The sequence below is a fragment of the Gadus chalcogrammus genome, chromosome 6 (genome assembly GCF_026213295.1).
Source record: "Gadus chalcogrammus isolate NIFS_2021 chromosome 6, NIFS_Gcha_1.0, whole genome shotgun sequence".
NCBI classification, from domain to species: Eukaryota; Metazoa; Chordata; class Actinopteri; order Gadiformes; family Gadidae; genus Gadus; species Gadus chalcogrammus.
In genome coordinates this window covers 3,386,143-3,401,584 of record NC_079417.1, presented here as the reverse complement: position 1 = coordinate 3,401,584, position 15,442 = coordinate 3,386,143, and the positions used below count along the sequence as shown (strand labels likewise).

The following is a 15,442-nucleotide window of genomic DNA, read 5'->3' as shown; positions in this document are numbered from 1 at the left end:
GAAGGAATTGTATATCTAAGTTAAGTCCTGATGGGGCTGGAAAAAAAAAAATGGAAGTAACAAAGTAGAAGAAACCAAGTATTAAATTATTAGACCTTTTGAGGGTGACTAAACCAATGTTGTTTTCACTCCGGAAAACAGTCGGAACAGTTATTAAGAGCAGGCATGAACTTTTAACTTCTTACTTTCTTGTGAGACTGCAGACTCATTCAAGATCCAAAATCCTTCCATATTTGACATGGGAGTAGACTAGACCCTCAATAACTATATTACACTGGTTTCGTAAGCTTTGAAGAAAAGGTTTTTATGTTAGGTTTAATTTGAAAGAATTGCAATATAAGTAATACCTAAACTGATAAAATATGCTATCCCAAAATTGGAAGATATTTTTGAATGCTAATCAGACTTCAGTTATGACAATTACCTTATTTTGCTAAAAGAAAAAAACGCAGATTTCGTCTGGTATCGCGAGACTTTAGGGATCAAGGCTAAGCTGCAATAGTTATCAACGTGCTAAAGAACGAACACACCAACTAAAACGCTTTCAAATTCGACAAATACAAGTGGTTAAACGGAAAACATAATTGCAAAAAGCTCAACACAGACCATCATATTCTTCTATGATAACGATGACCTGGCATAGGTGAAGGTATCGTATTAAATATAGCTTCGTTTTTAACTCCGTTCATGCACACTTCTGTTGGGTTGAGGCTTTTGGGTGTCTTCCATTGATCCACTTATGCTTTTCTTAAATGTTCCTTATAAAAACACGTAGGCCTATGATAATTGTATCACAATACATGATGATTACTTGGCACAATATATAATTAGTTTTGTTTTTTAATCCCATATCTGTATTTCCGAAGAGCCATACTTCAAAATCGAGCCTCCTTCATTAGAAAAAACAGAGGTTAAACATGAAGAATACGGTGGGAGTTAGGTGGGGAAGGCTAGTGTAAAAAGGTATGTTTTGAGTGCAGATTTGAAAGAAGAGAGGGTTGGAGAGACTTTGATGTGGGAGGGGAGTGAATTCCAAAGGGTGGGGGCAGCAACTGAGAAGGCCCGATCACCCCAAGTCCGTCGCTCAGTCCGTGGAACTTGTAGCAGGTTGGCAGAGATGGACCTGAGGAATCAGGAGGGGGCGTGGTGATGGAGGAGGTCGGCAAGGTAGGGGGGGGGGCTAGGCTGTTGAGGGCCTTGTAGGTGATGAGTAAGATTTTGAAGTTGATTCTGTGTTTAATTGGAAGCCAATGGAGTTCACGGAGGACAGGTGTGATGTGTTCTCTGGAGCGGGTACCAGTGAGGAGGCGTGCAGCTGAGTTCTTGACATATAGACGTTTTTTGAGGACTTTGTTGGTGGTGCCGTAGAGAAGACCATTGCAGTAGTCAAGCTTGGATGAAATGAAAGTGTGGATGAGTGTCGCAGCAGCGGTAGTTGACAGGTTGGGGCGCCATGTGCCTTAACCCTAAGTCACCAGCAGAGGGAGGTAGATACTTTTCCCATTATTTAGTCAATGGAATTTCGTTTTTTTTTGTCTCTACATCCGTTTACCGTCGTTTTACTGCAATTCAAAAACGGACCTGTTTCATTTGACTATTGTTATTGAAATTTCCAGCCCAAGAGTTACATGTAAAAAAACAAAAGATCGAGCTAGCCAGGAGTCGAACCTAGAATCTTCTGATCCGTAGTCAGACGCGTTATCCATTGCGCCACTAGCCCATATTAAGCGCATAAAGTAGGGACCTTTTTCATTAGAATCATGACAACAAATCTACTGGAGTTGACAATTGTAGAAGTTTAACTGTATGTCTTTGTCTGACATTTAGTTTAGTCATGCTTCATTTGGGATCTTGATAAACTACGGTGGTAATAGACGTTGTCAGGACTTCTTGAGAATGGCGAGCTAATACGTTGTTTGAACTTTCCTGAGCACAGACGCTGGTCCAAGTTATCTGACGATGCTTTCATCGCTACCGTACAGGAATCAAACCAGAAAACCCCACAACTGAAGGAATGTTCAATTAATTTAACCCAGCAACTAAATTGATTTGACAAAAAATATCTAGATAAACGTTAATGTCAGACATGGTCCTACGATGGCGTTTTAGGGCCACTGAGTCATCTAGCATTACACCTTGTGTCAGACCCGGCGCCATAGCAAATCTCTGCAGTGGGAGGTAGATTGTGTGGGAGGGCCCACATAAATATTATGACGGACAGGTGCACAAAAAACTCAATCGCAACAGTTCACAGCAGCGCGAAATCATCAGCATGGCCAACAACGTTTCCGTAGGACGCACTTAGCTCGTATATAGTAACACACACAAACAGCCAAATAAAACATTTGCATTGTGTGCACGGCGGCACATTAAATATACACACAGCATGTAAATACACAAACATACAAAACCTTCGCAACATTGTATCACGGCACCAATACCAGTAAAAAAACACAAAAATACCACAAACATCACATCAGCAGCTTTGCTTAGGCCTCAACGTTATTTTGACGTTCCCCAATTTCATTGTACAAGTTTGCACAATGACAATAAAGTCTGAATCTGAACGTTACACTTTTCCAACCAAGCTGACAACAACAAAAAAATCATACTATAAGCAACAACCCCATTATCTGCAACTTGCAGATAATGGGGTTGTTGAACAGTGTTGATCATCCTGCTGTTAAAATTCCACCTTGTAGATGAAGCTCTGGGCAGACTTCGTGAAACAATCTTGTCAAGAACGCAGCACCGTTTCGGTGACCGGGAAAAGAATGACGCAATACCGCTCAGATCGGAAAAGAAAACGTTGACTTTCTTGATGCGGGAGGTAGCTTGCTGCATGATCAAATTAAGCTGATGTGCATAGCAATGAACATAATGGGCATTCTTAAATTGTTCACGCACCTTTTGCTGCACACCAGCCTTCTCTCCCCTCATCACACTCGCACCATCGTAAGCTTGTGCAACGAGTTTCATTTTTTCGTTGTCGTCGGCCAAAAGCTGGTTCAGTCTCTCCAAAAGCACACTGGCAATTGAAACTGACGTTGAATCCGAGATGGGAATAAACTCAAAAAAACGTTCCTGCACTGCATGGTTGTCATCAATGTATCTAAGCACAAGCACCAGCTGTGTTTGCGTGGAGACGTCCGTAGTTTCATCAGCTTGGATGGCCAGATAGCGAGCTTACTTGACCTCCTCCACAATCCTTTCCCGTGCGACCGCTAGCATACATTCCAAAAGCTCGTTCTGCACCGTCTTGGATGTGCCCTTGAACACCGTGGCATTTTTCAGGTGTTCATCGAAAACTTCATCCAACTGTGCCACGAAGTCCACCAATCCAAGAAAAATACCTGGGTTTTTGGAGCCCTCCGTCTCAACCTTGCCTCGCAAAGCCAACTCGAACACACCAGCTAGCCGGTATCCCTCGTCCAGTTGAGTGGTAATGTTCACCCTCCCAATAGTCGCAAATCTCAAGCTGCTATCCATGTGGATCTTTGACATCTCATGCTTCTTGATTTTCTCAGACAGATGGTGCATATCTGTCACACCAGTCGATATCCAAACAGTGCTGTCTTTCGTCAGGGTGGAAGAGTAGGCAGTGGTAGCAGAAGACTGCGTTAGCTTCTTCACAACCTGCTAGCATGCTTTTTTTCTCCTACCAATTTGTTGAAAATCCTCGGGTGTAGGACTTTCCCCCCTTTACAGAAATGTGTTTAATGATTAATTTGGTCTAGGAGGTCCTGATTGTTTTAATGCCAATTTTTCTGAATTGGAACATCGACTAAAAGGAACTTCTTTGAGAGACGAAACGGAATTGCGCACATTTGCAGCCATGTTGAAATCAGCAAGTGAAGTGACTTGATCGAAGATATCCCTTCGCGCTCTTTGCTCAGTTACGTATGACGCAAGCACGTTAGGGCGAGTCCCAAACCCCATTGAAAATGCGTTGAAGGCTCTATTTCCGAAAAAAAAAGTTTTAACATTAGAGTCAACGGAGAAGGCTTGGGCGATTTTCCACGTCGATGAATTCTTCCAAAAAGAGGCGGGACCATTTGAAACGCGACTTGAATCTGACGATTCTGATTGGACCATGACAGATAATAAGTCTAGAACACTGAAAACTACTTTTGCCGTGATAGAATAAAAAAATAATAATAATCTTTCTCCCAGTTGGTAGTGCATCGCCCCTATAGCCGCCCCTGTCTGCAAGACTGAACAGAAAAAAGAACTGTTACTTATTTTTCCAGGTGTACTTCTTGTTACTCCTTGCAGCACTGAGTTACTCTTTGTCTTTCAAAGCGCTGTTGTAAAACTCTGTACAGGACTGCTCAAAGTTGAGAGTGATCAGGAGCTCACTTCTCATGAGCTCTGTGGAGCACCTGTTCCTGCAGTCACTCCATTTGTTGGCCATTCTGGAGAAGATCCTTTCCACACATCCAGTGGATGCTGGGATGCTCAGGGTGTGTCTGGTGATAGACAGTATGTTAGGCAGGTCAGCTACTTGAAAGAGAGCCCCCACCTGGCAGCCACACCTTTGGACTTCCATTCATCTTCAGCATCTTCTTTGAGCCTCTTCAGAATGGGTTAATGCTGTGGAGCATTCATCATAAAGTTCATCCGTGTTGACCTTATGGATGAGGTTGAGCTTGGTGGTCACCCTCTCAATGTCACTAAAGGTCATGGTGCCATGGTGCAGAGAGAGAGGTTGCAGTGAGAACAACCAGTAGTCTTCCGAAAAGTTGAACCATTTCTCAACATATGAGAGTGCTGTGTTGAGGAATGCAGTAAAATCTGCCCTTGCCATGTCAGCATCACGTGGACGGAGACGCTGCAGCTTCAATGTAGTTAAGTAGCCATAGAACTGGTAATCTCGTCTCTGTGTGAGCTTTTGCTTGAGGTTTTCCATGATGGAACAACTCAACACAGGTGGTTTCATCACTCTCCAGCTTCTTTACAACTTCCTCAAAGAGAGAGAGGATATTATTGCAGAAAATAAGGTAAACCTCCACAATGTCTCCATCTTCCTCAGTTGTTTGGGACACTCCTCCCCCAGGCTGATGGAGTACGATTTCCGTGCAAATTCCAGGTTTGCATTAACCGGGTGATGGCTGGATTAAGGGAGAGCCACCTGGTTGTGAAATGTCGCAGAATTTCCTGGAACTCAACATCACAAAACCTACAAAACTCTTTGAGTGATTCTCTTCGTTTGGCAGATGTGGAAAAGAAGGCATAGACCTTCAGCACAACATTTTCCACATCTACAGTGAGCTGGTCAAGAGCATGCTTCACTGTGTTGTGCACAATATGGGCATGGCAGTTTCCTTGCAGCAGATCTTTTTGTTACTTCTTCAAGTTGGTGAAGACAGAGTTGTGAATTCCATAATTCACATTTGTGTTGTCTGCAGTGCACTAAATGCTGTCACATGATCAAACGATAAGCCAAATTTGTCAAGCGACTGCTCTATGAGAGCTACAATCCCAGCAGCGGACTCATCTGCATTTTCAATGAAATCCAGCATTTTGTTGGTGACCCCGCATTCTAGACTGAAGTATTGAACAGCAAGGGGGAACATCTTCCTGTTGCCTTTATTTGATGCATCTGTCTGAATGGAAAATGGGAGGGGTTTATCTGATGTTAGGGCCTTGAGAACATCAGCCACTGCCTTTGGAGCAAGGACATCTTTAACCTGCCTCTGCCTTTGTTCTCCCTATACATATTTTTTTTTTTTGAAAATTTTTGAATCCAGGAGAATCTTTTGATTCAGTTTATGTGCACAGTCAACACTGTTGTAGCTGAGGTTGTGTCTGACTGTGTGGTACACCTGTGTCACCTCAGCTGCGGTAATATAGAGAGGAGGAGTGGGATGACATATTGTTGATTAAATTGGACATTTGTCTGCCGCCTGTCTTGTGTCTCGAAAAGAAGTCAGGTCATCAAAACAATTAAACCACACTAATAATATAATTGATGTAATGATCACTGAACACTGCATTCCTCAAAAATATAAACATTTTGACACAGAATACACAGAAAGCTCTACAAACATTTTTAATCTAGGAAATGTATGTATATTAAAGAATAAACGTTTTCTTTTAACAAATGTATTTATTTATTTATTAGCTGTTAATCCATTCGTATGATTTGTTCTTTAAATGGCCATATATAATATTTATATTGGCTAATACTACTGTACATTAAATAAATGGTCGTTCTCGACTTTTAAAACTCAACATCCTAAACAATCAATCAAACCACAACAGTTTACAAAAATAGGCTCTGCCCATGCACTGCGATGTTCTGGCAAAAGCACAACCAGATAGGAAATCAATCACAACATAATGTCCAATACCGTATCAACCTCAGGAGATGATTGGGGTATGAAGAACTGTGACACTGACGCTTGGGTCTTCTGTGATCTTTCGTGTCTGCAGTGCTGCTCTCGTGTCCTGTTGCATGCTGTCGGATGTCAGACAGCCCACCGTGCGCCACTGAAAACACTCGCCGACATATTTTACAACTTGCCTTGTAAACATCTCCACTGACGCTGTCCAGCCAAGGATGTGCGTCTTCCCACTCACGTCCGTACTTCTGCAAGCGTTTACGCTTTTGAGGACGTGGTGGAGTATCGGGTGTAGTGGACATTTTTAAAAGGCGCGGCTTTTGTGAGCAGCGCCGGTGTGTGGTGTCTGTCGCTAGGCAACCGTGACCACCACACGCATGCGCAGACACACATGACCGGAGCGGGTCTTGCGTAGATCCCGCCGCGACAATTTTGCTGACTGTAGTATTCCCTGTGTTTTGATTTGATCATTATTGATCAAGATTAGATTTAGTATTTGTGTGTGTGACAGACATGTGTATTGGACATTTATGGAAATACGGAACAAATTGCGTCCCGTATTGGACGCCACATTGAATTGCCAAACAAAGGACGATTCCGTATTTTACGGGACGGGTGGCAAGTATCCTCTGGCTCTGCACACTGATCCAATAACGCACTGAACTCCGCTTCGGTGCGGAGGCCCTCAATACATGTATGTCAATCGCATAGTCTCTATTTTGTAGGCCTACACATTTTTTATTTAGTTTAACAATTAATTTTTTGCTCTGGCGCCGGGTCTGAGTTGCCTACACCCTGTGACCCCCCAGTATCACGGACAGCTCACAAAAATGGTTTTGTTTTGAACAATGTGTGACAAAAATAATAATAAATCTTTTTAATCTCAACTAATTTAACGTTACTAAAGTTAGTTGAGATTAAAGCACCTCAGGGGTACCTTTTGAGTCCATTATATCTGGTTCTTTAAGGAGAAACAATGGCAAGACCCAACAGTTTGTTTCCTAGGTCACTGACACAGTCTGCAACGCTGTTTTATTTTTTGCACGTAACTTTGTAACCTCAGCTGTTTGGAGAGAATGTTGAAGTTAAATAAGAATAAGAATCCCCAACTTGTACAAAATGACATGGCATTTTCTTTTCGTGGCCTTTGAGCGAACCCTGATTGAACCATGATGAAACACCAACAAACACAGTGTGTGTCTGTGGGATACAAATGTAAACAACAGGACCACTTGTACAGCTGTGTTGCTCACCCAGAGCTCCCATCCTTGGCCCATCCGGTACAGATGCCTATTTGACGTTCAAGACAATTCGGTAATCTGAAAAAATGATATCCGACTTGTTAAAAAAAGAATTAAAGTTGAGTCCAAGGAAAAAATGGATATCATAATCATATTTGTAATAATTAAAATAACGAAAAGACAGAAAATTTCAAAAATATTCTGTATTTCAACTATAACAGTGCAGCTCTGTGACCTCAGAGTCCTGTCAAGCTGGTTGCCTTCATTAAAGTAATCTCACGGCTCGATGCATCCCAAGATGTGGTCCAGGACACTGGGTGAAGTGGGACACAAAGTCACAACCTACAAGAAACACAAGGTAAATGTTATCAGTTATGCAGTGTTTTACTACATAACTGTAGTATGTAGTAAAAGAGAGCATCAACTACAAATGTAGTTTATTTCTGTGTTTAAATGAGAGAACAGGGACTGGAAGGCCAGGACCCTATAATGTTAAGCTAACTGTTCTCAAAAATAATAGTAAAAAAATATTTTCTATGTACGTGTGCAGCTGTGAACTCTTGTATTGTGCTTTATTGTATGATATGTACTTTTAGGGTTACGATAAGACCTATAATTTAGCATTCACCACAAATTACTCTCAAAAGCAGTGCCAACATTTCAATATTTTTTTTATTGGATACGGTGCAACTCAATGACATGCAAATGCAGAACGAAGCGTCATTAACACGACCACTAAAGTGGTGTGAAATCCCGAATTTCTACTCCTCATTCACATATAAGGGAATGAACATTTCCGCCGGCTAAAATACTACCTCAAGGGAAATATTTTTTTAGGACGTTCTCAGGATACCAATGTCAGGATATGTCGTTCAGATATACGCCCCGACGGGAGAATAGCGGGCTAGCAGGAATAACATGTATGTGTGTAAGCAACTATAGTCAATATCAATTACTGTAGACTTCTAAAGAATACAGATTGCTTTTAAAAGCCAAGAAAAAAGCGAGAATGCTAAACAATGTGTCATATTATGCAGAAAGTGAAAAACCAAGCTACCTGCATCTGTGTGGTCAGTTTGACTTGGGTGGAGGAACTTTGCGGCTGTTGGCGCAAGGGCTTTTGCATAAAAACTGTCGGCCATTAAGACCCTGATAGACCATTAAGACCGTGATGCAGACCATAAAGACCCTGACGACGCCCATAAATACCTTTTTTGTTTGCATACAGTTGACAATGCAGTTATGGGTCTTTAAAGGTTTTAATTGATCACTTAAGCGCCCCCTATAGTCCTATATTGATGGACTGTAGCCTGTTAAACCTTCCCCTATGCTTCTTTAAGTACACCAAGTTTGGTGATGATTGACTCAAGTTAACCCCGCCGTCAGTCACCTAACATTGATTGGACTAATTTGGACATCCAGCCGCCATTTTGTTACAGATTCTGGGTTTCCAAGAAACATTTGCTCAACATGAGGAGCGAAAAATGTCTACAGGACGTCATGACTGTAGGTGCTGACTATGCCAAAATTCATGACGACTGGGTTAAGTTAACCCCGCCTTTTGGCATTAAGTTAAATTTGGTTGATTTTGAGCCTCCGGCGGCCATGTTGTTTTGTCAATTGACTTCATCTTACTTAGTCTCAGCCACCAAGTTGGTCCCTCTCAAATCAAACATTCCCTCTTGGAATGTTTGATCTGAGCGGGATTCAAACATCAAACAGTGGTCATTTTAGTCACAGGCCTTGCCCATTAGGATGCCACGCCTTAATTGAAAATGTTTGGATGACATCTTATTCAGAATTTTATCTTGACCAACTTTTGCATTGGACGCAAGATCATAGGTCTCAATCTTGGACACACTTTCTGATGCTGTTCTTTACACAGAAGTTGTGAGGTGTGTGTTAGAGATAGATGAGGGATGTTCCTTGTATACCACATAATGTCATAGTTAATAACTAGGTTGCGTTTAGGAGTGTATTTGTGTACTTGCCATTGCAAAAGTATATGGTTAATGAGTTTTCTGGTAATGAAAGTTTTGGGTCTGGTTTTTGGTTGATTGGGCGGCTTTTAGACGGTAGTTTGGCTGGAAATTGCCAATCCGATCTGGCATCACCAGTGTTGTGCAAGAGGCGTTCAACTTAGCTACCGCTCCAGCCAATAGTGCACATGTATATTTGAAAGGGTTTTATGAACAGATTGTGAACGAGAGGAAAGATTAGAACGGTAAAAAATGCAATTTTCTATGCAAATAGTGCCTTTCCGGGTCTGAGGAAACAAGTCAGAAAGTCATCCACATCGGCAATGAATTAAAAAATTAATATCGAATAGAAGCATCCGACCAGTCTGGGGAAATATTGCAACCCAATGGCGATCATCACAAGAAGGGTAAGCCTTGAGCCAACAGCCACAAAGTTCCTCTGACCCAGCCGAACTGACCGCACAGATGCAGTTAGCTTGGTTTTTCCAAATTCTAAATTGTGAACTATGAACATGAACTAGGTCATTTTAAACTGTGTAAACTGAACTTTGAGCTAGCTCTTGTGAGGTGTGAACTTGTACATCATCATGTTCCCAACAAGCTGGCTGTCGCCATGGGTAATTGGAACCCCATCCGTCTGAATGTGTTTATGAATGGTTGTCATAAATCTCCCATGATTATTGGTTGGCTATGACTGTCCTTTATGTTCTTTGTAAGGTGTGGCGAGGAAGTGGTTCCAAGGGACGGTAGTAGCGGCCATAACCCACGAAGGTATTCTTTCGACCTGTTCTCTACCTGGTATGCAAACATTCAAAACTTTAAACTCCCCAACCCAATGTGTTAAAACTATCGCTGATCAAAAAAGCTGTGCAAATCTATAGCGTTAGGCACTCAAGAATATGCTGATTATCCTGATCAAATCAGTTTTCCCCAAAACTCCTAACCAGTTTTACCAGATTGGCCGGTTTCCCGCCCAATCAGTCACCACTGACCCTAACTGTTCCTGACGAGCTGGCTGTCGCCGTGTGTGTTTGACAATGCTTTCAGTATCTGAATGTGTGTATGAATGACTGCAAGTCGCTTTGGACAAAGGCGTCAGATAAGTACCCTAAATACAAAAAATATAAAAATATAAATCTCCCATGATTATTGCTTGGCTACGACTGTAAGTTATTTTCTTTGTAAGGTGTGGCGAGGAAAGTACTTGTCGATTCCACCTATGAATGCTTTTGCCACGCTTATTACTTCAGGATTCATGATGGACAGGTTAGTTGCTTTTAGTAAGCAGAGAACTATTCTGCTCAAGACATTGCCAATTCATCCCACGATGTTTTCGCTTGTTCTCTACCTGGTAGGCAAACATTTTTAACTGTGAACTTCCCAACCCAATGTGTTAGAACTATCGCTAGTCGAAACAGCTTTGCAAATCTATACTGTTAGAGGGAAAAAGAAAGAGAGCAAAGATCTCCTGCCTGGTATAATCCAATTTTATTTTGGTGTGTGTTTGAGACATTTCAAAATATTTGTGTCTTTAGGTAAAGTATTTGCAGAAGTTTAGATTTGATGGGGTCCTCTTCTACCCTCCTGGCTTGCTTGTCAATTGTAGAAGTTGGTTCAAATTCAGGTGCAAGATTCCAAGTCCCGGAGCTTCAAGAAAGGCTGCAAAGTCAATACTTGGCTCAATGCTTTATTCTTGGGCTCACGAAAGGTAGGCAAGGCAAGGCAAGGCAACTTTATTTATAAAGCACTTTTCATACACAAGGCAGACTCAAAGTGCTTCACATATAAACATTGTCATACAATAAAATAAAATAATAAATAAGTAAAAAAAAACATGCAAAGAAATGGGTAAAATAGAAATTTAGCAAACATTGGGAGACCTGTAAGGAGACCATTGCAGTAATCAAGCTTACTAGTGATAAGGGCATGTAAGGTACCCAAAAACAGAGACGGAGGATGAGACGAGGAGAAGAACAGGTGAACTAAAAGACACAAACTAAAAGTGAGGGACAGAGGCGGGGCACTGGCAGGGAGGGGCGTGAAGTCAGGGAAGAGGTGCCCTCCACTAACAGTTGGGGGGTGGCAGGCCTGTTGGTCTCTGGGGGACCTGTTGTTGGACTGTGAGACAAGCGAAGGAACATTTGATGCTAATACCAACCCCTCAGTGGTGCCGTTGGTCAATTGCTTAGGGGGTCAGAGGCAGAGGGCTGACAGGGAGGAGGGTGAGAACAGGATGACGGTGAAACCTTTTTATCAACCAAAACTGGGGGTCAGAGACAGAGCTCTGGCAGGGCGGAGGAAATGGCATGAGGCAAAACCTCATATGATACAATCCTCAACATATTGGTATTAGCTTGTCGACTTTACGCAAGCACCTCAGGTATTTTTGGTTGTTCAGACAGTAAACAGATTTTGACATAATTTGGCATGAGACCATATTGCCCAATATCCCGAGATAGCGAACCAATCAAATTGCGCCATCTTAGGAGGTTCACGTGTAGCATATACTAACTATACATAATATCTATGTATTTATCTATGTATCTGTATAATCAGCTGAACACTCTTTTACTAGTCTCTACTCTCAAGGGTCCGTCTCCCCAACGTGACATCATGCAATGCATTCTGGGGGAAATGAGAATCAATAGCAAACTGCTAAAATAGTAGGCCTACCTTCTTTTTCGTATTACATACCATTTGTGATACCTAACAACATTAAATACAATAAATAACAGTTTAAATCTTAAAGACCAACAAGCAAATTGCACAAATTTGTTGGAAAATAAACCCTGCAACACGGCCTTTAAATAATATCACACTAAGGAATAGGATGATTATAGAAGCAATCCTATATTTTTTATTTTGCATTAATCATTTTCTTAGAATTGTAAGATTACTATCTGTGTAATTCAGAAGTCCAAGAGCGGACTATTACTTCCCATGAAAACATTTCTAGAAGAGAAATGTATTCAAACTTTTCTCTGTATTTTGATCATAATATATTCAATCCAGCAAAAAACGCCAACTGACAGGTCACTGTGTGTAATTGTTCTGTTCAATTAGGTTAATATTCAAATGAATATTGTGATGATTTCATTTGCCGAACGCCAACAAATAAATTGCTGTTAAGAAAAAAGTACTGCAAACCTAAACCTACACTGGCAATAAGTCGATTTAGAGTGCACGATGGGCATATTGCCCATTGCAATGTGGACTTGGTTGCTCAGCTTTAGGCAAATCAACATTTTAAAAACTTTACTTAAAGGAGCAGGTATTGTCAGAAAGATCTAAAGATGCCAGTAAATCAAACATTCACCTCAGTTATCTGAGGAAAGAGTGGGTTGGGAGGTGAGGGAGTTAACTTTAGACCCTGCCCCTGCCTGGTGGTTCTAATTCAAAATTGCTTTCAAAGTAATCCAGCGAGACACGCAAGCTGGCTGTATACGAGTTAGAGACTGCACAGTGATGGAAAAGGATGCGAGAACCAATTGGGAGAATCCCATGCAATTTGTACTTGCTTGCGTCTCCTACGCTGTCGGACTGGGAAATGTTTGGCGTTTTCCATATCTGTGTCAAATGCACGGCGGAGGTAAGAAGCCCTACAACGGGTGGTCGCTCAGAATAATGCCTTTATTTGCACTGTTGCAATGTTTGAAAACATTTACGCCTTTACAAGGACATGGTCACAATAGGTAGGGTAAATACGACGGGAAGTTAATTGTTAAGTCAATTGTTAAATCTAACTATATCATTCCTGATTTGTTATTAATATTGTATTGAGGCCTATTTTTTGTCATATTTATACTTTCCTTGACGAATTAACCATATGAATAATAAATACATTGTCGTTAACATGGCTATTGTTGCGTAAGGGGCATTTAAAACAACGCGTCTATCTGAATAAAACGTTTTCCTTGAGGTGGTAGGCCTATTTATCAGGTGGATGCGTATCCTATGCATATTTATTGGGCTAATAACCATATAGGCCTATATTTTTTTATCTTTAGCAAAAGTAAAGTATTGATGCAGTTTCATCACATTGTCTGCTACTTCAATAGGCCTAATATAATAGCATATACGATACTTTTGTAATATTAATGTAGGACCTAATACTGAATGCTAATAATAACAGGTGTGATTGAAGTTAACAGTGTTGTGATTTGAGATTATCAGATGACGTTACATTTCCGATATTATATTACGAGTGTGTGTGTGTGCGTGTGTGTGTGCGCGCGCGCGCGCGCGTGTGTGTGTGTGTGTGTGTGTGTGTGTGTGTGTGTGTGTGAGTGCTCGCTTTTGTGCGTTTGCTTTTGCGTGTGTGTGTCTCCCATATTTTGGTAAGGGTTTGTAAGTGAACAAATATTTTTTCGAAGGCCTGTATAACTTGTATTTACGCGTTTCAGGTGGCTTTTTGATCCCATATCTGATCATGCTGGTCCTGGAGGGTGTGCCTCTATTCTACATGGAGCTCGCTATAGGCCAGAAGATGCGTCTTGGCAGCATCGGGGCGTGGTCTGCCATTAGCCCCTATCTAGGCGGCATTGGTGAGTCAAGAAGTCAGATGTACCTTTTTTTTCAATTCCCTTTAAAAAAAAATATATATATATATACCAGTTTAATAATGTCTAATGACACAAATCAGTTGATTGGCTAAACTGATTGCGTTAATATTATTAGTATATCGATTGGGGTTTTATTGACTCTTTTAATATTCATATTGGATATTAGGTTTTATTGACACAATTAATATTCATATTAGTAGGGGATATTGTGGTTTTATTGACACTATTAATATTCATATTAGTATTGTCTTTTGGTGTTTCATTGACACTAATAATATAATATACAAAAATAAAGTTACACAAATGTAAACTCAAAGACTAAACCACCTTATTTCCTTTTCTTATGACAGGCATTGCCAGTGTCCTGACTTCCCTGTATCTGTGTCTGTATTACAACATCCTCAACGCCTGGAGTTTCTGGTACCTCTTCAATTCCTTTCAGGTGAGCCCACGCCATACCTTACCAATCAATATCAATTACAATGGCCAACAAGAACAGTGAAAAACACAACAGCAGCAGTACCAAAATATAAGACATAACATATCATTAACGTATAAATATACTGTAAATCAAATATATAAGTGTAAAACAGCAGCCATGGGTTTTCCCGTGAGCCCACGTTATATCTTACCGATCCATAAATAATAGATATAATCAATTACAATTGCCAATGTAAACAGTTAAACACACCAGCAGCAATACCGAAATATAACCCATAATATACCATTAATATCTATATATATGTATGTAATATATAAGTGTCAAACTAGTGTTCTCTCGTCCACCCCCAGTCCGTTCTGCCCTGGGCCGAGTGCCCGCTGAACGCCAACATGACGGGCCCGGACGAGGAGTGCGAACGGGCGACGCCCACCCAGTACTTCTTCTACCGGCAGACCCTGAACATCTCTGCGTCCATCGACGAGACGGGCGGCATGCACCTGGGGCAGGTGCTCTGCCTGCTGCTGGCCTGGGCCTTCACATTCCTCTTCATCCTCCGCGGAGTCAAGTCCACGGGAAAGGTGGGGGCAACCTCCGGGGGTCGGGTGGCGTGGGCGTTCATCCCCCGGGCACGAGGCGGGAATATCTATGAATAATAAATGACTAATAGGCGGGTTAGAATCTATACGGTATCTAGACATTTGACCACATAATAAATTGGAATTTTGAACTTTGGTCGGAAACAAAACTGCAGTTGATGCTTACACATCTTACACAGACTCAAGACTCACCTGTTCAGAGTTCACCTGGACTCTGCATAGCTGCCCCCCCCCCCCCCCCCCCCCCCCCCCCCCCCCCCTGGCACTTAATGTACGCA

The 15,442-nt window shown here is 41.5% G+C and overlaps 1 protein-coding gene and 1 non-coding gene across 2 annotated transcripts in view; one reads left to right on the top strand and one right to left on the bottom strand.

Moving 5' to 3' along the window:
* The first annotated feature begins 107 nt into the window (after positions 1-107).
* The window catches only part of LOC130384242 (sodium- and chloride-dependent transporter XTRP3-like), a 23,123-nt gene continuing 7,788 nt past the window's right edge, over positions 108-15,442 (top strand). The window contains exons 1-4 of the mRNA XM_056592351.1: positions 108-649; positions 13,968-14,108; positions 14,477-14,568; positions 14,919-15,146. Coding sequence (XP_056448326.1) covers positions 13,994-14,108; positions 14,477-14,568; positions 14,919-15,146 — 435 coding nt within the window. The 5' untranslated portion in view covers positions 108-649; positions 13,968-13,993. The remainder of the gene's footprint in view (positions 650-13,967; positions 14,109-14,476; positions 14,569-14,918; positions 15,147-15,442) is intronic.
* trnar-acg (transfer RNA arginine (anticodon ACG)) lies at positions 1,648-1,720 on the bottom strand. The gene has a single exon. It is a non-coding gene; the product is annotated as a tRNA-Arg (tRNA).